Source organism: Citrus sinensis, chromosome 9, assembly GCF_022201045.2.
Source record: "Citrus sinensis cultivar Valencia sweet orange chromosome 9, DVS_A1.0, whole genome shotgun sequence".
NCBI classification, from domain to species: Eukaryota; Viridiplantae; Streptophyta; class Magnoliopsida; order Sapindales; family Rutaceae; genus Citrus; species Citrus sinensis.
In genome coordinates this window covers 32,660,213-32,686,023 of record NC_068564.1, presented here as the reverse complement: position 1 = coordinate 32,686,023, position 25,811 = coordinate 32,660,213, and the positions used below count along the sequence as shown (strand labels likewise).

At 34.1% G+C, this 25,811-nt stretch overlaps 3 protein-coding genes across 7 annotated transcripts; 2 read left to right on the top strand and 1 right to left on the bottom strand.

The window, feature by feature from the left end:
• The first annotated feature begins 3,015 nt into the window (after window positions 1-3,015).
• On the top strand, window positions 3,016-6,562 carry LOC102629282 (glutamate receptor 2.8-like). Its single transcript, XM_052434153.1, has 5 exons — window positions 3,016-3,273; window positions 4,461-4,892; window positions 5,098-5,179; window positions 5,640-6,049; window positions 6,134-6,562. The coding sequence occupies exons 1-5, from the start codon at window positions 3,016-3,018 to the stop codon at window positions 6,560-6,562; spliced, it is 1,611 nt and encodes a 536-aa protein (XP_052290113.1).
• Window positions 6,563-6,666: 104 nt separating this feature from the next.
• LOC112495562 (glutamate receptor 2.8-like) lies at window positions 6,667-25,545 on the bottom strand. 4 transcript variants are annotated; one of them, XM_052434536.1, is made up of 5 exons: window positions 24,490-25,545; window positions 8,418-9,736; window positions 7,994-8,309; window positions 7,497-7,906; window positions 6,667-7,420 (listed from the first exon to the last, which is right to left on the bottom strand). In XM_052434536.1, the coding sequence occupies exons 1-5, from the start codon at window positions 24,770-24,772 to the stop codon at window positions 6,935-6,937; spliced, it is 2,814 nt and encodes a 937-aa protein (XP_052290496.1). In that variant the 5' UTR covers window positions 24,773-25,545; the 3' UTR covers window positions 6,667-6,934. The 4 variants fall into 4 exon arrangements, with proteins under 4 accessions (XP_052290496.1, XP_024952918.1, XP_052290495.1 ...); XM_025097150.2 differs by lacking the exon at window positions 24,490-25,545 and adding an exon at window positions 10,981-11,673; XM_052434535.1 differs by lacking the exons at window positions 7,497-7,906; window positions 7,994-8,309; window positions 8,418-9,736 and adding exons at window positions 21,046-21,455; window positions 21,539-21,854; window positions 21,965-23,283 and having other exon boundaries at window positions 6,676-7,420; window positions 24,490-25,464.
• Window positions 15,163-19,704, top strand: LOC112497874 (glutamate receptor 2.8-like). 2 transcript variants are annotated; one of them, XM_025097148.2, is made up of 5 exons: window positions 15,163-15,604; window positions 16,771-18,080; window positions 18,170-18,485; window positions 18,561-18,970; window positions 19,055-19,704. In XM_025097148.2, the coding sequence occupies exons 1-5, from the start codon at window positions 15,322-15,324 to the stop codon at window positions 19,481-19,483; spliced, it is 2,748 nt and encodes a 915-aa protein (XP_024952916.1). In that variant the 5' UTR covers window positions 15,163-15,321; the 3' UTR covers window positions 19,484-19,704. The 2 variants fall into 2 exon arrangements, with proteins under 2 accessions (XP_024952916.1, XP_024952915.1); XM_025097147.2 differs by having other exon boundaries at window positions 18,561-19,704.
• Window positions 25,546-25,811: the final 266 nt, after the last annotated feature.

The window sequence follows — 25,811 nt, the reverse complement described above, 5'->3', positions numbered from 1 at the left end:
GCTTGCTCAACTGCTCTCTTCATCTAGAAGCTCTTATGGTAATTTTAACATTAAAGCTATTGATTCTGGTAGAAATAGTTTCTATATAAATATTATTCGGTTTTTTGTTAGATATGGTAGCATCAAATGTATGAGAATTTCAATCTTTCAGAGTGCCATTAACATTCTTTATTGTGAATGTTTGCATTTTGTTAAAGTCTAGAAAAACAACTCTTTATAGAAAGAATTGGCAAATGACAAAAATATGTCAAGTCTTTTTATAGAAAGAGTTATATAATCAATGGATTGAACTTGACGATCTATTATCTTATAATGATGCTCCTTTATATATACTGTAATTTATTAAGTTACTTATCAGTACTTCAATTTGTTCTTTCTTTGCAGCAGCAATATTACGAAGGTGATGAAGGTTGTTGGATGCTACCAGATAAGGTTATTCCATGTTTGACATATAATCTCAAGCCAGTTGAATGTGTAGGCCGGAATAAAGAACTTGAGTTGATGAGATTCTACTAAAAAATGGACACATGTTGCTGTTATGGCAGCAAATGAGTATTATGGGGGAAGTAGTAAAGAATTATCCGAGGGGGATAGTCTCGGAGGTTACGAGTTTTCCAAAATTATCTTCAAGTTTTGCATTTATATTCCTTGGTAAAGACCAAGGGTGAACTTTTTAAAATTTTAGGATATCTGCAGAAGAGCACAAACGTATAGTTATTTTAGTGACATCCCTATGTTTAACTGAAATCCCAAGTAATTATGTTGCTTTTGCAATGATGCAGACTTATGTTTTATCCATTTTTGTATCTTAGCCATATATTTTTCTTTCTCTTTCTGTACATAGATTTTGAATACAATTGGATAATTGTATAATTTCTAATCGTTTTTCAGTTTGCTTCTTCTTGGTGGAAGACTTTCATGTTTCTTTAGATTGATGAGTAGTAATTAGTCTAATTGCATATGAAGAGTCCTTTTATATGTTGTTCAAATTTTAAAGTACAAGATGGGATTGCCTTCTGAAGTAGAAGGAGATGTGACAAGTCATTAATAATCCCCGGAAAAGACTATTTGGCAATACTTTCCATAATCAAATTAATGTTAGGGATCCCAATATTTTAACCCCTTAAATGTTGGGATACCTAGCATTATTATAGGATTCAATATGTGGAACAAATTTTGGGGAAGTTGGTTCTTCAATATCAAGATAGAATGCTGCAAGTAAAATTTAAACAGATTAGGCAAAGCTGTTTGGATGATTGAAAATTGTTGACGGAGTATTATGGACTGTAAGACTGGTTGTGATTCCATTGTTGTGCTTCATTTTTCCCACTCATTGAGACCCAGAGAGTTTAATGATCTCGTTACTTGAAAATAGGGATTAACTGTGATGCTTTGTTATTGTTGTGAATTTGGCTTTGATACGACTAACCAAATTCTCCCCAAGACACTTAATTCTGTATCAATGGTTTGAGAATTAACAGCACAGATTTTCGAGCAACAATCACACGCAAAAAACCAAAGCATTAAAGAAACAATATGGCACCAAGTATAAGTGGTTCAGCACCAAGAAGTGGTGCTTACATCCACTGGAAACAAAGCAACAGTCTTTCACTAAATCGTTCACAAAACAATACAAGAATAGGATTTGATTCACAGAGAACAAGAACTTGTAAACCCCTTTCTCTCTCTATCTATCTCTCTACTCTCAGTGTTTCCCAAGTCATGTATTGATGATGACCAAGCCTGCACCCTTTTATCCTCTGTTTCTGGGTTGTTACGCTAACTACCATTCCCTCCAAAACTATCCAAGAAGCTCTGCCTCACGTGCTTGTCACACGCTGATTTAAGTGTGATTAAGAAACGGCACTCAGAGATGTCGTTTCTTGATCCAAAGAAAAGTTAGCTTCAACACACGTGCAAATCACGTGTACTACTAAAGGTAGAACTGACGACTGAGAATATGTCGGTTCTGGCTTCAGGAACTCTACAAGTGACAAGTCATCCGAGACTGAATCCTCTAAACGACTTGTAGTACTTTTGAGTTTCGAGTTCAATGTTTATCAGTTATTGTGTGTGGAAATGCAATCACTATTTTCAAAAAGGGTTCTGATTTGACCAAAGATGAATTCTAAAATAATTTGAGAAAGTTATTGTGCTCATTACGAAGAAGAAAGATTTTGATTAAAATATTAGTAAAGTACATATATTTCTTCACTTCATAAATTTGCCAAAACTAAGGTATTTGTGGCTTTCAATTCCGTACTCGAACTTCAATATTTACAATATCGATCTTATTAAGTTTGGTGGGATGAAATGGGCAACTACAAACTTAAGAGTGCTTGCTTAAATCTTGAGTGTCTCAAAACATTTGCTCCATTGTTAATGGCTTTATGTACGTTTTAAGGGCTTAAGACACTTTCCAAAGGTTTAGAACTTGTCCACAACAACTTTCTTTCTTGACATTATACGAGTTACTAACTCCAGAAGTGAACCTCCAGCAAACTAAAATACTTTTATAAGCCATAGTGACATTGAATGAATAAGGGAAATTTAGGACAGTGATTAGGAAAAAAAGGAAAATAATAACTGTGATTTGAAGTTCCAACATACAAATTAGAAATTACAGATTAAGATTAGTAATGTGATTTGAACTAACCATAGATATTATGTTTCTCCCTGGAATGCAGCTGTGGATCTACTAGAGAAGTTTCAAGTAGATGCCATTATAGGGCAACAAATATCAGCTGCAGCTCCATTTTTAGTAGAGTTAGGAGAAAATTTTCAGGTGCCAATTATTTCATTTTTCGAAACAAGCCCTACTCTTTCTCTCATTGAGAGCCATTATTTCATTCGAGTTGCTCAAAATGATTCCGTTCAAGCAAAAGCCATCTCTGCTGTTTTACAAAAATTTAATTGGCATGAAGTTGTCCTAGTGTCGAAGACACCGATTATGGTACCAGTTTCATTTCTTATTCAGTTGATGCATTGCAAGAGACTAATATCCGGGTAGCGCACATGAGTGCAATCCCAAAATCAACTGAAGATTTTCAAATTTCAAAAGCTTTAATGAAGTTGATGACAATGCAGACTAGGGTTTTCGTAGTGTACATGAATACCGCCCTTGTGTCTCGGCTATTTGCACTTGCAGATCAGAATGGAATGATGAGTAAAGGCTATGCATGGATCATCACTGCGGGCTTATCCAATTCACTTAATGTTCTGGACTCTGACGTCGTTGATTCAATGGATGGTGTGTTGGGTGTTAGGTCTCATGTACCCAAGTCTAAAAAACTTGAATCTTTCGACAATAGATGGAAAATAGAACTCCATTTGCTGTGTTTACTTTCTGGAATGGGAGTGAAGAGTGTGGATTCCTCCCATTCTAGTATTTACTTCACTTATTTAGTGAATGATTGGGAATCCCATTCCGTGGGCTCCACTTATTTTTGGAGTGGGGAGTAGGAGTGGAACTGCCATTGGGGGAGGTGGGAGTGGTAATTTATTTTATACCCTTTTTATTTTTAATTCAATTTAATATTTTATAATTAATAAAATAAAATAAATAATATTATATTTATTTAAATAATATTATTATATTTAACTAAATAATAATTTGCATTGATTCTAAGTTAAAATTATTTTAAAATAATATTATTATATTAATAGAGAATTAATAAATATAATATTATTGTATTTATTTTAAAAATAATAGTACTATATTTATTTAATATTAATAATAATAAATAGTTTATTCTAAGAAAATATTAATTTTGTACTAAATAATATAATATTATTATTTTATATAATAATAAATTTAATAAAATTATATTAAATAAAATAAAATAACGTTTCATTTTATATTAGAATTAAAATTAATAAAAAAATGTTATGTTCATAATTAAGAATATTAATAATTATTATAAATTTACAAATATAATAAAATAAATATTTATTCATTAAATATATTTTTTATTAGCTTTGTAATTAAAAACTATAATAATTTAAATAAGGATAAAATTGTAATTTGAAACTATTTACTCCCAATCCAAGATAAAATAAACACATAAATTGGATTCTAATCTCCATTCCATACTTCCATTTCAGTGTAAGTAAACAACTTACTCCCACTCTCACTCCACACTCCCAATCCTAGGATTCCCACTCCTCAGAATTCCCACTCCAATCTAAAAAGTAAACGCTACCTTAATGAAGCCGAATAGTCCACTGACTGGGATCAACTTTTCTTGCTTGTGGGCATACGATACAATTTGTGCATTAGCCAGGGCAGCAGAGAAGATTTTGCCGCCCACAAATCCGAGCTTTGTCAAGCCCAACACTAGCAAAAGCAGAACAGATTTGTAAGTTTAGGTGCTTCAAGGATTAGATCAAGACCTAGAGATGAACTTAGGAACACCAGATTCAAAGGATTAAATGGGGAATTTAATTTGATTAATGGACAGTTGGAAAGTTCAGTCTTTGAAATAATTAATGTGATTGGAAATGGAAGAGTTGTAGGATACTGGACTCCTGAGAAGGGAATATCACAAAACATAGGTTCAAATTATAAAAATGGCTTGAAGCAGATCATATGGCCTGGAGACTCAACAACAACACCAACAGGTTGGGCTATACCGAGTTTAAAAATTGGGGTTCCCGTGAAATTAGGTTTTCCGGAATTTGTTGAACAGCGCAAGAATGGTAACAAAACTACTTACACTGGATTCTCTATAGATGTTTTCTCTACTGTATCAGAAACGTTGAACAAAGATTTAGGTTTTAAAGTTCTTCATAATTTCATTGGTTTTGAGGATGAGACCGGACTAATGGACGGGAGCTATGATGATCTTCTTCTCCAAATTAAGAACAAGGTTCAAGCCAATCTCTTTTCTCATGTACTCTTAGTTTCTTTCAAATAATTTTTTTATTGTGATTGAAACTAGAAATTCAATTTTGTATTTGCGTATCTTTTAGAAATTTGATGCTGTTGTGGGCGATACAACAATTGTGTCGAACAGGACAGATTACGTTGATTTCACATTGCCGTACTCAGAATCAGGATGAGTATCTTTAGCTTGATTTCACATTGCGTATCTTTAGCTTGTACTAGCTAAAGACGACAATCGTGAGAACATGTGGATCTTCTTGAAACCTTGGACATGGGATCTTTGGTTAACAGTTGGTACATCCTGCATCTTCATTACGATTGTCATACGTGTTATGGAGCACAATACTGAAAACACCGAGTTCAGAGGATCATATAGACGACAGCTCGCCATGATCTTGCTGTTTCCATTCTATGCTTTCGTAGCATTCAATGTGTATTCCTGAATAATCTCATTTTTCAATTATTCAACCATTTCCTTTTACCAAGTTCAATGTTAGCCAGATTAGTCAATATTTATATGTTTCGATGCAATAACAAGATGTTATTTGTAACAAGTAGTTTTGTTGGTTGGTTAATTGGTCACTTAGTTTTCAATTTTCGAATTTTTTTTTTTAGTTCTTTAAAAATGGGTTCAAAAAAGGAACGTCGTTTTTGGGGAGAACCGAACGGCATTCCTTAAAGTAAATCTCTATCCCTAGGTTACATGTTACATTATTGCTATTTTATAAATATTTAGTTCTAATACTGGTAACAGGGGAATTGGTGGTCAGAGACTGCTCTAGGTTTGTGTTGGTGGTATGGCTATGGCTTGCATTTATCCTGATGCAGAGTTATAATGCAAGTTTATCTTCAATACTAACTATAGATAAATTGGAGCCTACGTTTGATAACCTAGAAAGGCTACGAACAAAAGATCACTTCATTGGATTCCAACGCGGTTGCTTTGTGGGAAATTTATTGGAGAAGCAATTTAATTTCAGCCGTAGCCAGCTCAAGTCATATGGCACTATCCAGGAGTACCACGAGGCCTTGTCCAATGGAAGTAAAAATAGAGGTGTTACTGCAATATTTGATGAAATCCCTTACGTCAGAGTCTTTCTTAAGGCATATGACTCTCAATATACCACGGCCGGACTAATTTACAGAACCGTTGGATTTGGTTTTGTATGTGCATATACATCTATGTTTATTGTGCATTTCAAACTTCAATATATGAATTTTATTAATTTGGTAACTTGCATTTTTCAGGCATTCCTAAAGGAGTCTCCTCTTTTTTCATATTTTTCAAAGGTAATTTTGCTTGTTAGAGAGATCGAGACTAAAATGGATGAAATTGAGAAAAGGTATTTTGGAGAGAAAGTTACATCTGCAACTCTAGCCCCGACAATTTACACAGAAAGTTCTAGTCTCCGGGCCTATAATTTCGGTGGCCTCTTCATTATAGCAGGGATGGCTACTTTATTAGCCATTACCGTTTCAGAAAGGTTTATTTGGCAGAGACCAGTTGCACTCGTAAGACAGTATCTCACATCTAACCATCCTGCTAACGGGATAGAATTAGCGGCGCAGCCAACAGCTGAGACGGATGCCGGTGATCATTCATCTGAAGTTCATCAGGCTTCAGGAAATTCTGGAAGGATTTCTGTGCATATCAAAGAAGATATTGCAGTGGAATAGAATGAAGCACAGAAAGCTAAATCCCTTGCCCTGACTATGTCAATGTAACATATAGGATCCAAGCAGATTTCCACATAAAACAAATATATAAAGTTAAAATTGCAGTCATTGTGGCATCAAAATATGGTAGATGAATTCCAAATTATAAGCTACATGGAATTTGTCTTTTGTTCTCTTTTTTTAAAAAAACAAACAAACGATGAATGCAAACTATTTTCATACTTGCATAAACTCTACGGACAATTGTACTGTCTAACACAGTATCCCTTACCCAGACAAAATATGCATAACTTTTATCTATATGCATTCACATCTCATATTTGCGAAGAACTAACTCAATACTAGCAGTTCATCAGAGATAGAGCCAATCTATTATGAATGGTGAGCTTCGGCATTCTCTGTTTCATCTTCTCCTGCAGAAGTATCTCCACTGATATGGCCAAAATTAGTCCTCTCAGAGTTGCCTGAATCCTCTGCTTGATCAGGTGACAACGAATGTCCACCAGCTATATCCGTCTCAGGAAGTGTTGTTGGTTGTGCTACTAATTCTACCTCATTAGAAGGACTCTTTTGAGATGTCAAATACTTGTTAACAAGTGACACAGGCTTCTGCCAAATATACCTTTCGGAGATGAGTAGTGCCAATAATGTAGCAATCCCCACGATGATGAAGAGGCCACCAAAATTATAAGCACGAAGGCTTGAACTTTCACTGGAGATCGATCGAGCTAGAGTTGGAGTCATAACATTCTCTCCGAAATACTTTTTCTCAATTCGGTCCATTCTTGTTTGGTTCTCCCTGACTAATAAAATGGCTTGTGAAAAATGAGATACTAGAGGAGAGTCCTTAGCAAAAGCCTGCATACAGAAAATGAATAATGTGACACGTGGTAAATTTTAAACAAGATTATAAAGAGAGAAATGAATTACATACAAAGCCCAATCCATCAGTTCTGTAAATTGGTCCAGCAGTTGTATATTTAGAACTATATTTCTTAAGGAAGACTTTGATGTAAGGGATTTCCTCAAAGATGGCACTAACACCTCCTTTTCTACTTCCATTGCTCAAGGCTTCCTTATATTCCCCGAAGTTGCTCAGTGGCCTTGTTTGGTTACGGCTGAAATTCAATTGCTTCACCAAAAAATCTTCTACAAAGGACCCACTCTGGAATCCAACAAAGTGGCTTTCTGTTCGTAACTTTTTCAGGTCAGCAAATGTCGGCTCCAACTGATCTACAGTTAGTATTGAAGATAAACTTGCTGTGTAACTCTGCATTAGGATAAATGCAAGCCATAACCATATTACCAACACAAACTTAGAGCAGTCTTTGACCACCAGCTCCCCTGTTGTAAGCAAGAGAAGTAGTCATTTAATATTAATCATCTAATTAAAGAAACTTGAGTTGTGTAAAAGGGTAAAAATTTGATTACTTTGAGGAATGACCATAGCATAGAATGGAAACATAAAGATCATGCCAAGTTGCCGTCCAGGCGACCCTCCGAACTCTGAGTTTTCAGTTTGGTGCTCCATAGTTCGTATGATGAGAGCAATGAAAATGCAAGCAATAATGACCGCTAACCAGAGATCCCATGTCCAAGGTTTCAAAAAAATCCACATGTTATGGCGATTGTCCCGTTTAACAGGTACAAGCATCGTCACCCCAGATTCTGAATACGGCAATGTGAACTCAACATAATCTGTCCGACTGGCCACGATTGATATATCTCCCACTACAGCATCAAACTTCTGTATACTCTCAAAAGAACATTTAAAAAAAAAAATTACAAATAACTGAAAAAAAATGAGACTGATTGAAAAGAAAGGATATTTGTGAAAGGTGATTTGCGTCCTAACCTTTAACTTTATTTGATATAAAAGTTCATCATAAGTTCCAGCCATCTCCCCATTCTCATCCTCGTAAGGAACCAACTGGGGATGAATCTTCATGCCTAACTTTTCTTCTACTATTTCTAACGTAGCATTGAAAATTTCCATGCAGAATCCAGTGTAAGTAGTCTTGTTCAAGTCACCATCCTCGCGCACACTTAGAAATTGGGGAAAACCTAGTCTCACCGGAGTCCCTACTACTAAACTGGGTATAGCCCAACCTGTTGGAGCTATTGTCGAATCTCCAGGCCATATAATCTGCTTCAAATCATTTTTAGAAGTTAAATCCAAAGTTTGAGTCAATCCTTTCTCAGAAGTCCAGTATCCAACAACTCTTCCTGTTCCAATAACATTAACAATTTCGAAGACTGAACTTTCCAATTGCCCATTAACCAAATGGAATTCTCCGCTTAATCCTTTGAATTGGGTGTTCAGGATTTGATTGCAGAGAATATGACCAATCCTAGAAAAACCTAAGCTTCCGAAATCTGTTGTACTTTCACTAGGGTTACTAGGGTTCACTATGCTCGGATTTATGGGTGACAAAATCTTCTCTACAGCTTTGGCAAGAACAAAAATTGTATCATATGCCCACAGACCAGAAATGTTTATCTCAGTCACTGAACTGTTTGGCTTCATTGAATGAAGTTTACTTTTCCATCTCCTGTCAAAAAGACCAAGTTCTTTAGACTTAGGTAAATGAGACCTAACACCCAACACACCTTCCATTGAATCAATAACCTCAGAATCCAAGACATTTAGGGAATTGGATAAACAAGCAGTAACGATCCATGTATAGCCTTTACTCATCATTCCATTCTTAGCAACAAGTGCAAATAGGCGAGACGCGAGGGCGGTATTCATGTGCACTATGAAAACCCTAGTTTGCATTGTGCTCAGCTTGCTTAACTCTTTTGAAATCTGAAAATCTTCGGCAGAAGTAGGGATTTTACTCATATGGGATATTCGGATGTCATTCTCTTGCAATTCATCAACTAAAAAAGAGATAAAACCAGCACCATAATTCGTGTCTTCGTACATGAGAACAACTTCATGCCAACTAAAATTTTGTAAAACAGCAGAGATTGCTTTTACTTGAAGGGAATCATTCTGAGTTACTCGAATGAAAAAGGGGTGTTCAGCGGGAGAAAGTTCAGGGCTTGTTTCAAAAAATGAAATAATTGGTACTTGAGCCTTTTCTCCTAGCTCTACTAAAAACGGAGCTGCAGCTGGTATTTGTGGCCCTATAATGGCCTGCACTTGAAATTTCTTCAGTAAATCCACAGCTGCAATATATATATATATATGTATTAGATTAATAGCAGCTGCGAAGTTATATTGACTATAAATTACACATAACCTAAAATTAGTTTTCCACAATCTTTAAATTGTTTGAGTAGCAACAACTTGTGCATTATTGTTGCATGTTATAGCTAATATAATATCTAGATTAATAGAAAAAAAAATCTCTCAATTATTTGTTTCAAGAAATACTGAATTAAGATTTTGAGCTCCGTCAACTTCTTACGATCTATTGAGATTTAATTACTCTAACAACCAGCAAAACGTCATTATTTTATTATTATTATTATTATTATTATGAATTTAACTTCACTCCATTATTGATTTAATTGGAATTGACCTTCAGAGCATCGACGGAGTCAATATCTATTAAATTAAATGGGTAGAGTAATTTTCACAAAATCCAGTCATTATCTTTATGGTCAACAATACCGTCCTATACATGTAAGCTTTATAGGTAAATACATTTAAGAGGTACAAATTGCAAGTATCTAATGTGATCTTCATACATAATGAATTCAAATAAGTTTTTTAGTTGAAAGTTCTGTTTGGTGTGGATATAGTAAAATCATATTTATTTCTTGTCATTTTCGTTTAATTTCTTAAGCTTTCATGATAAGAAAAGAAATAAACAAAAATGGTTACCAAATTAACATATAGAAAAATAGATAAACCAATAAATAAAGGGATAAACAAAAGTCTTTGACATCTTTTGTCTTTTGATTATTTAGCCTAACATTATCACAATTCTCATCTCACCCATGTGAGTGGGGTTCATAGTTCATACCATAAACCTCTTATTTTCCGGATAAAAATTAATTACATAAATTAAAAAAATGAGGTGGATAAAAAGTAAAAGATAGTTTTTTTTTTCTTTTCCCTTAGAGGGGAAACGGGTGATTTTCATAAATAAATAAGCAAAAGACATGAAAAGATTATTATTTTTTAAGGTAAAGATTTAAGGTATATACTGAAGATGCATTTAGTGGATAGTGGATATTGGTACCTAAAAGTTATTCTCTACTCATCTTAATAATTAGCTTTCATCTTACAAAAAATGAGTTATATTGGTGGTTGATAAAAATAACAATATTAAAAATTATATCTAATAATGTGGCGCAGCATATATAAGCCAATGATCCATTTCAGTAATCGACCAGATTTCATGGCAAAAAATTAGGAAAAAACAACCAAAAAATGTATGAGTTATAAAATGAAATATAGATACCTGCAGCAGCCGTGGTAACAAGATCCTTTGCCGTCGTAAAATGTACAAATAACCTGCTTTGATAATTAGGATGAAGGGCATAGAAATCTTCAATGGCCAGACTCATGGAGATTTCTGCTATAGCACCTTCAAGTGTGTCTGGATCAAAAATGGCTCCGATATGGACTAATGATTTTGATTCTGTGAGTTTTTCAGCATGACTTTCTGAATGATCAGCTATAGCGTCATGAAGCAGAAGAAATAAAAGCATAAGATCAAGAAACAACCACTTGACGGTGGCCATGATTAAGTTTAACTAGCAGCTAGCAGCGCAAACCCAAGCTTAGGATACATACATATATATACATGCCTTAACCCTATGTCCATAACGGAAAACAAAATAGATGCTATGAAAAAGCAGTTGTTTAATGCATTCTGTTTGAAAAGTTTGTGTAAAAATATTACAGTTTGATAATTACCCATTGACAAATTAACGTGCAAGTTTAATAAACTAAGAAATGGATACTTCGTGGAAGAAGCATGCAGCAAGTCAGATCAACGACGGAGAAAGCAAGTGGCAATAGGTTCAGCTGGTGGAGAATGTCCAGCTCAATTTCAAAGTCTTCAGAGTATATTGAACAAGACCATCGTAAATCACAAGAAAAATAAAAAGAACAGATTTAGTTCGATAGTTTCAATTTTCTGGAGGTAGCGATTAATTGTTTATTCGTTTGAAATTTTTGTAGATATGAATGTGTAAGTTTTGAATATTATATATATTTGTTTCGTTTTTATAGTTTCTGTTTTTATATTTTGTTTTTGTATATTTTTCCTATATGTGAATGAATAACTTAAATTATACAAGGCTTTCATTGTATTGTATACGTAAATCCCTCGGTGATAATAAGCCAAAATCATACGGCTTTGATATAATTTAATAAATATATCCATTCAGATTCAATGATTAGTCAACAAAAGAAAAAAAAAAGGTACTAAAAAACACAAAACACACTTAAAACAATTGAATAATTCAAACTAAATTAGATGTATTTTGCATATATTCTAGAAAACATAAAAATCAGAACCATTCAATGCATGGAATTAGTCTTCCTCTCCGCGCATCGTATTTGTTGAAAAAGAATTTTAACATATTTCAAATTAAATTTTTTGTGACAGTTTGCTTGTATTAATTGCTCCACATAAGCAGAGAAGTTTACCTATATAAGTCAATATTAAAGTACGTCAACGTTAAAGTCTTTTTTAATTCCGATTCCGAGTAGTTTTGTGGCATGCAGGCAACCGCGAGCCCAACCCAACAGCGACTTTACGTTTATTTATTCTTTGCTCACTTCATCGCATTGGCCAAGTTCATATATATATATATTTCTTTGCAAATATTTTCTGAAAAAGCAAAAGATTGGAGCATATATTTATAATTTTATGGCTATTGAAGTCGATGATCAGTGTTGTCAAACAAAAAAAAAACTATGATAAATTCTCTCCTGATTTCCATTTATGAATCATTATTATTTTTTGCTAATTTATGTTTATTTATTTCGAACCATTACCAACATTTTTTACTGGAAAAGTATCTAGTGATGGGAGAAATTTTTTATTCTCACTCAAAATATCCATATATTCCTTATCTGATTTAATGTTGGGCATAGAATTTTGTACTATTGGTACACAACATTTGTTTTAATAATCATTTTTTATGAACAAACAAACAAAAAATGGCAATCTACGGGCGGTCTGACATTGAAATATGGGTTTATTTATTCTAGGGAAAAAAAATAAAGATACTATGCTGATTACGGGAGTTTCCGCGAAGCATTCGTCTTGGGCTTGCCGGCAAGAATTGAATATTCAACACGTTACTATCAATAGCAAATAAAATCTGAAATATTGAAATTTAGTTGTAATTAAGTTATTAGGGTCATGCTGTGTTATATTATATGTACTATATAATAATCTTTGAGTTGTCAAAAAAAAAAAGTTATAATATGCGAACCAATTGAGTTGTCATAGACAAGTATCCTATACAATAAAAAAATTAGCTATAAAGGTTTTTTACTACTTTTTATCTAGGTAATCTCAGATTGAATACATCATAACGACCTACTTTAAATTTTAAAAAACCTCACAAAAATAAACAAAAATATAAGTTTGTACCTTTTATAAAGTTTTTATCTTCAACTATTAAGTTGTTCACATTTTCTTCATCAACAAGGCACTGAAGGCAGCCGTAAATTATTCTGAAAGTATCTTTCAATGAAGGAGGTAATAGTACATTATTGGGCCTCCTTGCTTGGGTCATTGGCTTGTATTTCGGGCTGCTGTCTGGGTTGTTGATTAGAGTGGTCCATGAAGGTTTTTTTTTGGGTCCAGAATTGTTAACAAGAGAACAGAGATCAATTTGTATGCTTTAAACTAAATGGAAATTGTTGGTCACATATATTTTGGTTGGAGGTGAAGTTATTTGCATCTATAAATCCGTGCATGAACTTACTCAAAAAAGAAATTTTGCAAACTCAATACAACTTTAATGATGAACCCCCGCCTTTGTTCTAATCTCTTCTCTTTTGCAAATTTCTAAATGTCTGAATATGAATTGTGGTTCTATTTTAATTTTTTGGAATATTTTAATTAAGATACACACACACACAGATGCGTTTATCAACAGAAGGGCACGATGATACTGGATTGGAAAAACATATTTATTATTATTTTTTTGGGATGATGTAAAGACACAACATACTTGTTTGATGTCAAAGTTATGAGATTGTGTTACATGGAAAATGATTGTTCGTTAATGTTTGGCGTCCGTTACTGCATGGAAAGTTGTTGGGGGAAATTAAAGTTTGACTTCAGCGTAAACTTCCTTAAACTGTCCTTATAATATTGAGAATCGCATCTAGAAGAAATGGGTTAATTAAATCTCCATGAAAATTATTGTATTACTTCTAAATTCCAATTTAATTGTCAACAGAAAAAAAAAATGATTTCTCAGAGTTCAGAGTTACCAGAAAAAAAAAATACAAATGAAAAGAAAAAGAAGAAATTGAAAAATGGACCATTTCTCAATTCGTGCTTGCCAAGTTGCCGTCCTCTCACCAAAGTTTGCGGTAATTAAGAAGGCAAAAATAAATTAAAATAAAATGATATTTATTTAGTACAGACGAAAAGTCGCATGTTAGACTTCTTATGATCATCTCGGTGTCACTGAAATCACACCTACCACCGATTAATACTCGGAATTAGCAAGGCTTTTTATATTGACCTTCGAGATATCCCCTTTAATCATTGCTAGAATTTTGTTTATGAAAGAAAAAAGGAAGGAAAAAAAAAACTTTAATGTTTGGTCGAAAATATTATGTTACATTGGTTTAGATTAGTGATTGGATTAATAAATATAATGAGGCACTCTTCATGTTTGAAATTAATTTTTTAGCATGAATTAGGCGAACAAATTTCTATAAGGATATTATTAAGAAAAAACTTTTGCTAAAACATTGCATCAAGTTTTTTGTATTCGTATCATTTGTTAATTATTGTTTTTTTTTTTTGGGTTCACCCTTTTATATAACCCTTCCTTGCAAGCTTCTTCAAAAGTACCGTATAAAATGAATTTAATTTTATGTTTGTTGTTTATTTTTATTCCATGGCAGGTCTAGCAAACCCTTTTCATCTTCAAATCGGAGTCTTAGATTAGATTTCAAAAGAGTTTTATTAAAATAGGTCTCAGTGGAGCAATGATTATAATGTCTATAAGATCGTATTGTGATTATTTAACTAGGGAAATATAATAACCCTTAATAATTAATCATTATTTCATGGAAGTGCACTTGAATGTTTTATTTTTTCATATATTAATTATATAGGTACGTACTTATGATCAATTTTATATCACTTCCTAAATAGATAGGAAGTGTACAAGGTACATAAATTTAAACAAACTTTGACTGCGATCCAGATTCTAGCCGACTATTGAACATTTCTGCCGCTGGCCCTGGCGGTCAAACAATTGTTTGTTTGGAACTTATTAGAAGTCAAATCCAAGTTTTCAGCATCTACTGCTACAGCACTACCTTCTTAATTTCCGCTTCATTGCTGCGAAAGTATGCATTAGATTTTTTTTTAATAATATTTTTATGTCACTTGGTCGTTAATGAATTCAAGGCCTTTGATTTTATTTAGTGTCTATATATATTCGAATAATGATTACTTTTTGGGCATCAACGAATTAATCATTCAGCATTTCCTGAAGAAACCCTCAACTTTTGGATTGGACAAAAAAGCTAATCAATTTATGCAAAGAAAGCATATATATTTCAAAAACTTGAAAAACCTTAGCTAGCCAATATGGCAAACTTCGTTTGCATTTTCTTCTGCTTCCAGCATTTCTTTATTTTGTTTCATGACACCGGAGCTATGCCAGAAAGTAGTGCTGAAACAATCAGAGGATCAAAATCCTCAGTACATATCGGAGCCATTTTCGATACGGACAACACACTTGACGGTGTCATAGCAGAAATCTCCATGAATCTGGCCATTTCAGATTTCTACGCCCTTCATCCTAATTATCAAACCAGGTTGCACTTACGTGTTACCACCGCAAAGGATCTTGTTGACACGGCTGGAGCAGGTAATTAAATTAATTTTATATATTGCATCAACCATTAAGCAGTGCTCAAGTTTATTTCTATTTTTATATCTTTTTTCAACGTTTTGTCTGTAGTATAATTTATATTTTATTTGCTTCACCGCGTAATAAATATATATTTCAAAGGAAGTAAGTTATTAATACTTGATCAAATTGTAGTGGATGTCATTTTCTCATTTTTCTTTTCTGGGTAATAATAGTTGGAATCCTTTTATGTCTCAAGTGAGTACACAGTTTCAGTTTTTCCATTTGTGTCTTGTAGGTCTCTGACTTCTATTGAGTTGCGTACCTTTCACTCTTCAAACTCAATGCTATAAAAGGACATATTTTGCTCATTGAATAAAGGTTAGGTTTCATTTCGGGGGAAAAAAATAAAATAAAATAAACGTTAGGTTTTGACAAAAACAAACAAGTTACTACATCCTTACTAACATAAAACTTATCTACTTATATGCTCTATATTGGGATGTTAACATAACAAATAATAAGTATAATAGAATATATGATAATCACTCTCGAGGATCATGTAAAACAATAAAGAATTACCGAAAACGTGTCTCCTTTGCTTTATATTTTTTCTCGATATATTTCTATGCATTCTATTTCTAAACTTTATATTTTCTTTTTGTTGGTATCAATTAAGTAATGAATCATTTATTTATCTATGGTTCTCCATCTTGAAAATTATTTTTAGTGTTTTCCGTTGGCTATTATTGTGAGTTTTAAGGACTTACAAAGAGATGATGTTATCCTTAAAAATCACAAAAATAATGAAAATAATGATGACTTTTAATGAAGCTTTTATTTTATTTATTTCATTTCATTTTGCTAGTGGCAGTATCGTCTTTTTTTCAGGTTAAGAAAAAATCAATCCTGCAATGTCAGTTAGTTGCTAATAACAGGGACTGAAAATACTATTTTAAAAAATAAGAGACAACAACGTAACTACGTCTTACTTAAGCGAAAATAAGTAATATTTTTCTTTATTAAAACGTAAGGAATAAGGAAAATTTAAGACAGTGATTAGGAAAAAAAGGTAAATAATAAATGTGATTTGAAGTTCCAACTTACAAATTAGAAATTACAAATTAAGATTAGTAATGTGATTTGAACTAACCATAAATATTATGTTTCTCCCTGGAATGCAGCTGTGGATCTACTGGAGAATTTTCAAGTAGATGCCATTATAGGGCCACAAATATCAGCTGCAGCTCCATTTTTAGTAGAGTTAGGAGAAAAATCTCAGGTGCCAATTATTTCATTTTTCGAAGCAAGCCCTACTCTTTCTCTCATTGAGAGCCCTTATTTCATTCGAGTTGCTGAAAATGATTCCGTTCAAGTAAAAGCCATCTCTGCTGTTTTACAAAAATTTAATTGGCATGAAGTTGTCCTAGTGTACGAAGACACCGACTATGGTACCGGTTTCATTTCTTATTTAGTTGATGCATTGCAAGAGACTAATATACGGGTAGCGCACATGAGTGCAATCCCAAAATCAGCTGAAGATTTTCAAATTTCAAAAGCTTTGCTGAAGTTGATGACAATGCAGACAAGGGTTTTCATAGTGTACATGAATACCGCCCTCGCGTCTCGGCTATTTGCACTTGCAGATCAGAATGGAATGATGAGTAAAGGCTATGCATGGATCATCACTGCGGGCTTATCCAATTCACTTAATGTTTTGGACTCTGACGTCGTTGATTCAATGGATGGTGTGTTGGGTGTTAGGTCTCATGTACCCAAGTCTAAAGAACTTGCATCTTTCGACAGAAGATGGAAAAGAGAACTCCATTTAATGAAGCCGAATAGTCCACTGACTGGGATCAACTTTTCTGGCTTGTGGGCATATGATACAATTTGTGCATTAGCCAGGGCAGCAGAGAAGATTTTGCCGCCCACAAATCCGAGCTTTGTAAAGCCCAACACTAGCGAAAGCAGAATAGATTTTGCAAGTTTAGGTGCTCCCAGGATTGGTTCAAGGCTTAGAGATGAACTTAGGAACACCAGATTCAAAGGATTAAGTGGGGAATTTAATTTGATTAATAGACAATTGGAAAGTTCAGTCTTTGAAATAATTAATGTGATTGGAAATGGAAGAGTTGTAGGATACTGGACTCCTGAGAAGGGAATATCACAAAACTTAGGTCCAAATTATAAAAATGGCTTAAAGCAGATCATATGGCCTGGAGACTCAACAACAACACCAACAGGTTGGGCTATACCGAGTTTAAAAATTGGGGTTCCCGTGAAATTAGGTTTTCCTGAATTTGTTGAACAGCGCAAGAATGGTAACAAGACTACTTACACTGGATTCTCTATAGATGTTTTCTCTGCTGTATTAGAAACGTTGGACAAAGATTTAGGTTTTAAAGTTCTTCATGATTTCATTGGTTTTGAGGATGAGACCGGACTAATGGACGGGAGCTATGATGATCTTCTTCTCCAAATTAAGAACAAGGTTCTCATGTGCTCTTAATTTCTTTCAAATAATTTTTTTTTCTTGTGATTGAAACTAGAAGTTCAATTTTGTATTTGCATATCTTTTAGAAATTTGATGCTGTTGTGGGCGATACAACAATTGTGGCGAACAGGACAGATTACGTTGATTTCACATTGCCATACTCAGAATCAGGATGGACTATGCTTGTACTAGCTAAAGGTGACAACCGCAAGAACATGTGGATCTTCTTGAAACCTTGGACATGGGATCTTTGGTTAACAGTTGGTACATCTTGCATCTTTATCACGATTGTCATATGGGTTATGGAGCACAATACTGAAAACACCGAGTTCAGAGGATCATATAGACGACAGCTCGCCATGATCTTGATGTTCCCATTCTATGCTTTTGTCATTCCTCAAAGTAAATCTCTATCCCTTGATTACATGTTACATTATTATCGTTTTATAATTTTTTAAGTTCTAATGCTGGTAACAGGGGAATTGGTGGTTAGAGACTGCTCTAGGTTTGTGTTGGTGGTATGGCTATGGCTTGCATTTATCCTGATGCAGAGTTATACAGCAAGTTTATCTTCAATACTAACCGTAGATAAATTGGAGCCTACGTTTGATAACCTAGAAAGGCTACGAACAAAAGATCACTTCATTGGATTCCAACGCGGTTGCTTTGTAGGAAATTTATTGGAGAAGCAATTTAATTTCAGCCGTAGCCAGCTCAAGTCATATGGCACTATACAGGAGTACCACGAGGCCTTGTCCAATGGAAGTAAAAATGGAGGTGTTACTGCAATCTTTGATGAAATCCCTTACATCAGAGTCTTTCTTAAGGCATATGGCTCTCAATATACCACGGCCGGACCAATTTACAGAACCGTTGGATTTGGTTTTGTATGTACATATACAACTATGTTTATTGTACATTTCAAACTTCAATATATGAATTTTATTAATTTGCTAACTTGCTTTTTTCAGGCATTTCCAAAGGAGTCTCCTCTTGTTTCTTATTTTTCAAAGGCAATTTTGCTTGTCAGAGAGAACGAGACTAAAATGGATGAAATTGAGAAAAGGTATTTTGGAGAGAAAGTTACATCTGCAACTCTAGCTCCGACAATTTCCACTGGAAGTTCTAGTCTCCGGGCCTTTAATTTTGGTGGCCTCTTCATCATAGCAGGGATTGCTACGCTATTAGCTATAGCCATTTCAGAAAGGTATATTTGGCAGAGACCGGTTGCATTCATAAGACAATATCTCACATCCGACCATCCTGCTAACAGGATAGAATTAGCGGCACAGCCAACAGCTGAGACGGATGCCGGTGATCATTCACCTGAAGTTCATCAAGATTCAGGGAATTCTGGAAGGATTTCCGGGCGTATTAAAGAAGATATTGCAGTAGAATGAAGCAAAAAACGCCGAATCCCTGACCCTGACTATGTCAGTGTAACACATAGGATCCAAGCAGATTTCCTCATAGCAAGAATCAGGACATTATGGCAAACATATATATAGAGTTAAAATTGCAGTCATTATGGCATCAAAATATGGTAGATGAATTTCAAATTATAAGCTACATGGAATTTGTCTTTTGTCCTCTTTTTTTTTTTTAAAAAAAAAGCAACAAACGATGAATGCAAAATATTTTCATACTGGCATAAACTCTACGGACAATTGTACTGTCCAACACAGTATCCCTTACCCAGACAAAATATGCATAACTTTTATCTATATGCATTCACTGTTAGATTTATTTCTCACATTATGTGGACTAACATAAATCATTCTAATTGTTTTTTATATTTTACCGAATTAATACGTGACTATTGTCAAATATTATGGAGCAATTTTGACAGACTCATTTATTAAGTGATCAAATGTTGTGTTAATGAGTCTGATTTTGACATACCCTATACAGTAGTATATTATGGACAAATATAATCCTTAATTGTGTTATTTTAGCTCATAATGGGATGGGCAATTTTATACTAACACATGAGGGGTCCCTGCGCTTAACCACTGTATTTAAGTAACTTCAGCCCATTGGAAGTTAACGGTTCAAGAAATATGTGGCATGAGTGCAGTGCACCTCTCTCTCTCTCTCCCTCGTCTCTCCCGTGTGTGTACAGTGACTTGTTGAGAAAAGCTGAACCTTGAGCTAACGGAAAGGAAGCGGGAATTTCAGAAGCTGGATTAAAGTTGTAGCAACTCTGTGAAAGCTCCATAACAAGCTTCCAAGCTCGGATCCATGGAAGATCATGGTAAATTTCAAAATTACCTAAAATATGTGTTTATTTGGAAATACATGATTAAGGGCATAAAGTTTGTTATTGTTTCATCATTCACATCTCATATTTGCTAAGAACTAACTCAATACTTGCAGTTCATCAGAGATACAGCCAATCTATTATGAGTGGTGAGCTTCGGCATTCTCTGTTTCATCTTCTTCTGCAGAAGTATCTCCTCTGATATGGCCAGAATTAGTCCTCTCACAGTTCCCTGAATCCTCTGCTTGATCAGGTGACAACGAATGTCCACCAGCTATATCCGTCTCCTGAAGTATTGTTGGCTGTGCTACTAATTCTGCCTCATTAGAAGGATTCTCTTGAGATGTCAAATACTTGTTCACAAGTGACACAGGCTTCTGCCAAATATACCTTTCTGAAATGAGTAGTGCTAATAATGTAGCAATCCCCACGATGATGAAGAGGCCACCAAAATTATATGCACGGAGGCTTGAACTTTCACTGGAGATCGATGGAGCTAGAGTTGGAGTCATAACATTCTCTCCGAAATACTTTTTCTCCATTCGGTCCATTCTTGTTTGGTTCTCCCTGACTAATAAAATGGCTTGTGAAAAATGAGATATCAGAGGAGAGTCCCTAGCAAAAGCCTGCATAGAGAAAATGATTAATGTGACGCATATTAAATTTTAAACAAGATTATAAAGAGAGAAATGAATTACATACAAAGCCCAATCCATCAGTTCTGTAAATTGGTCCAGCAGTTGTATATTTAGAACTATATTTCTTAAGGAAGACTTTGATGTAAGGGATTTCCTCGAAGATGGCACTAACACCTCCGTTTCTACTTCCCTTGCTCAAGGCTTCCTTATATTCCCCGATGTTGATCAGTGGCCTTGTTTGGTTACTGCTGAAATTCAATTGCTTGACCAAAAAATCTCCTACAAAGGACCCATTCTGGAATCCAACAAAGTGGCTTTCTGTACGTAGCTTTTTCAGGTCAGCAAATGTTGGTTCCAACTGATCTACAGTTAGTATTGAAGATAAACTTGCTGTGTAACTCTGCATTAGGATAAATGCAAGCCATAACCATATCACCAACACAAACTTAGAGCAGTCTCTGACCACCAGCTCCCCTGTTGCAAGCAAGAGAAGCAGTCATTTAATATTAATTAGCTAAAGAAACTTGAGTTTTGTAAAAGGGTAAAGATTTGATTACTTTGAGGAATGACCATAGCATAGAATGGAAACATGAAGATCATGCCAAGTTGCCGTCTAGGTGACCCTGCAAACTCTGAGTTTTCAGTTTGGCGCTCCATAGTTCGTATGATGAGAGCAATGAAAATGCAAGCAACAAAGACTGTTAACCAAAGATCCCATGTCCAAGGTTTCAAGAAAATCCACATGTTGTGGCGATTGTCGCGTTTAACAGGTACGAGCATGGTCACCCCAGATTCTGAATATGGCAATGTGAACTCAACATAATCTGTCCGGCTGGCCACGATTGATATATCTCCCACCACAGCATCAAACTTCTGTACACTCTCAAAAGAACATTTAAAAAAAATTACAAATACCTGAAAAAAAAAAAACTATACTGACTTAAAAGGAAAAGATATTTGTGAAAGGTGATTGGCGTCTTAACCTTTAACTTTATTTGACGTAGAAGGTCATCATAAGTCCCAGCCATCTCTCCATTCGCATCCTCGTAAGGAAAAAACTGGGGATGTATCTTCATGCCTAATTTTTCTTCTACTATTTCTAACGCAGCATTGAAAATGTCTATGCAGAATCCTGAGTAAATATTCTTGTTCAAATAATCATCCTTGCGCACTCTAAGAAATTCGGGAAACCCTAGTTTCACTGGAGTTCCTACTACTAAACTGGGTATAGCCCAACCTGTTGGAGCTATTGTCGAATCTCCAGGCCATATAATCCGCTTCAAATCATTTTTAGAAGTTGAATCCAAAGTTTGAGTCAATCCTTTCTCAGAAGTCCAGTATCCAACAACTCTTCCTGTTCCAATAACATTAACAATTTCGAAGACTGGACTTTCCAATTGCCCATTAACCAAATGGAATTCTCCGCTTAATCCTTTGAATTGGGTGTTCAGGATTTGATTGTTAAGAATAGGACCGGTCCTAGAAATACCTAAGCTTCCGAAATCCGTTGTACTTTCACTAGGGTTATTGGGGTTCACTATGCTCGGATTTGTGGGTGACAAAATCTTCTCTACAGCTTTGGCAAGAGCAAAAATTGTATCATATGCCCACAGACCAGAAATGTTTATCTCAGTCACTGAACTGTTTGGCTTCATTGAATGAAGTTTGCTTTTCCATCTCCTGTCAAAAAGACCAAGTTCTTTAGACTTAGGTAAATGAGACCTAACACCCAACACACCTTCCATTGAATCAATAACCTCAGAATCCAAGACATTTAGTGAATTGGATGAACGAGCAGTGACGATCCATGTGTAGCCTTCACTCATCATTCCTTTCTTATCAACAAGTGCAAACAGGCGAGACGCGAGGGCGGTATTCATGTGCACTATGAAAACTCTAGTCTGCATTGTGCTCAGCTTGCTTAACTCTTTTGAAATCTGAAAATCTTCGGCAGAAGTAGGGATTTTGCTCATATGGGATATCCGGATGTCATTCTCTTGCAATTCATCAACTAAAAAAGAGATGAAACCGGCACCATAATCCGTGTCTTCGTACATGAGAACAACTTCATGCCAACTAAAATTTTGTAAAACAGCAGAGATTGCTTTTACTTGAAGAGAATCATTCTGAGTTACTCGAATGAAAAAGGGGTATTCAGTGGGAGAAAGTGCAGGGCTTGTTTCAAAAAATGAAATAATTGGTACTTGAGCCTTTTCTCCTAGCTCTACTAAAAACGGAGCTGCAGCTTGTATTTGTGGCCCTATAATGGCGTGTACTTTAAATTTCTTCAGTAAATCCACAGCTGCATTCCATTCCAAATATATATTAATTAGATTAATGGTCGAAGTTATATTAACAATAACTTACACATAACCTAAAATTAGTTTTCCACAAGCTTTAAATTTGTTTGAGTGGCAACAACTTTTTTTCTATTGTTGTATGTTATAGCTAATATAATATCTAGCTTAATAGAAAAAAAAATCTTTCAATTATTTGTCTCAAGAATCACTGAATTAGGATTCTGAGCTCCCATCAGCTTCTTACGATCTACTGATATTTAATTACTCTTAACAGCCAACAAAACGTCATTATCTTTATTTATTTATTAATGAACTTAACTTCACTCCATTATTGATTTAATTGGAAATGTCCTTTAGAGCATCAACGGAGTCAATATCTATTAAATTAAATAGGTAGAGTAATTTTCACATGACCAGATCATTATCTTTATGGCATGCGTGTAAGCTTTATAGATAAATATATTTAAGAGGTACAAATGGCGAGTATCTAATGTGATCTTGATACATAATGAATTCAAACATTTTTTTTAGTTGAAATTTTTATTTTATGTGAATATAGTAAAATCATATTTATTACTTGTCATTTTCATTTAATTTCTTAAGCTTTCATGATAAGAGAAGAAATAAACAAAAATGATTACCAAAGTAACATATAGAAAAATAGATAAACCAATAAATAAAAGGATAAATAAAAGTCTTTGACAACTTTTTCTTTTGATTATTTAGCCTAACACCATCACAATTCTTTTCTCACCCATGTGAGTGGGGTTCATAGTTCATGCCACAGTCCTCTTATTTTCCAAATAAAAACTAATTACAACAATAAAAAATATGAGGTGGATAAAAGGTAAAAGATATATTTTTTCTTAGAGGGGAAAGTGGTGATTTTCATAAATAAAAAAGCAAAAGACATGAAAAGATTTTTTTTTAAGGTAAAGATTTATGGTATATAATGAAGACGCATTTAGTGGATAGTGGATATTGGTATCTAAAAGGTATTCTCTACTCATCTTAATTAGCTTTCATCATACAAAAAATGAGTTATATTGGTGGTTGATAAAAATAACAATATTAAAAATTATATCCAATAATGTGGCGCAGTATATATAAGCCAATTATCCATTTCAGTAACCGACCAGATTTCATGGCAAAAAATTAGGAAAAAAACAACTAAAAAATGTATGAGTTATAAAATGAAATATAGGTACCTGCAGCAGCCGTGGTAACAAGATCCTTTGCCGTTGTAAAATGTACAGATAACCTGCTTTGATAATTAGGATGAAGGGCATAGAAATCTGCAACGGCCAGACTCATGGAGATTTCTGCTATGGCACCGTCAAGTGTGTCTGGATCAAAAATGGCTCCGATATGGACTAATGTTTTTGATTCTGTGATTTTTTCAACATTACTTTCTGACTGATCAGCTACAGCGTCATGAAACAGAAGAAATAAAAGCAGAAGATCAAGAAACAACCACTTGATGGTGGCCATGATTAAGTTTCATTAGCAGCTAGCAGCGCAAACCCAAGCTATGATACATACATATATATATACATGCCTTAACACTATGTCCATGACAGAAAACAAAATAGATGCTATGAAAAAGCAGTTGTTTAATGCATCTGTTTGAAAAGTTTGTGTAAAAATATTACAAGTCCTTTGATAATTACCCATTCACAAATTAACGTGTAGGCTTAATAAATTAAGAAATGGATACTTCGTGGAAGAAGCATGCAGCAAGTCAGATCAACGACGGAGAAAGCAAGTGGCAATAGGTTCAGCTGGTGGAGAATGTCCAGCTCAATTTCAAAGTCTTAAGTGTATATTGAACAAGACCACCGTAAGTCACAAGAAAAAGAAAAAGAGAAGATTTAGTTTGATAGTTTCAATTTTCTGAAGGTAGCGATTAATTGTTTTTTCTGTATATTGAACAAGACCACCGTAAATCACAAGAAAAAGAAAAAGAAAAGATTTAGTTTGATAGTTTCAATTTTCTGAAGGTAGCGATGAATTGTTTTTTCGTTTGAAATTTTTGTAGATCTGAATGTGTAAGTTTTGAATATTATATATGTTTGTTTTATTTTATATTTTCTGTTTTTATATTTTGTTTTTTTGTATATTTTTCCAATATGTGAATGAATAACTTAAATTATATAAGGTTTTCATTGTGTTGTACACGTAAATCCCTAGGTGAGAATAAGCCAAAATCATAGGGCTTTGATAGAATTTAATAATTATATGTGATTCAAAAATAATAATAATAATTATTATATCCATTCAGATTCAATGATTAGTCAACAAAAGAAAAAAAAATGGTACTCAAAAAACACAAAACACACTTAAAACAATTGAATAATTGAAACTAAATTAGATGTATTTTGTGTATATTCTAGAAAACATAAAAATCAGAAACATTCAATGCATGGAATTAGTCTTCCTCTCCGCACATCGTATTTGTTGAAAAATAATTTTAACATATTTCAAATTAATTTTTTTTGTGACAGTTTGCTTGCATTAATTGCTCCACATA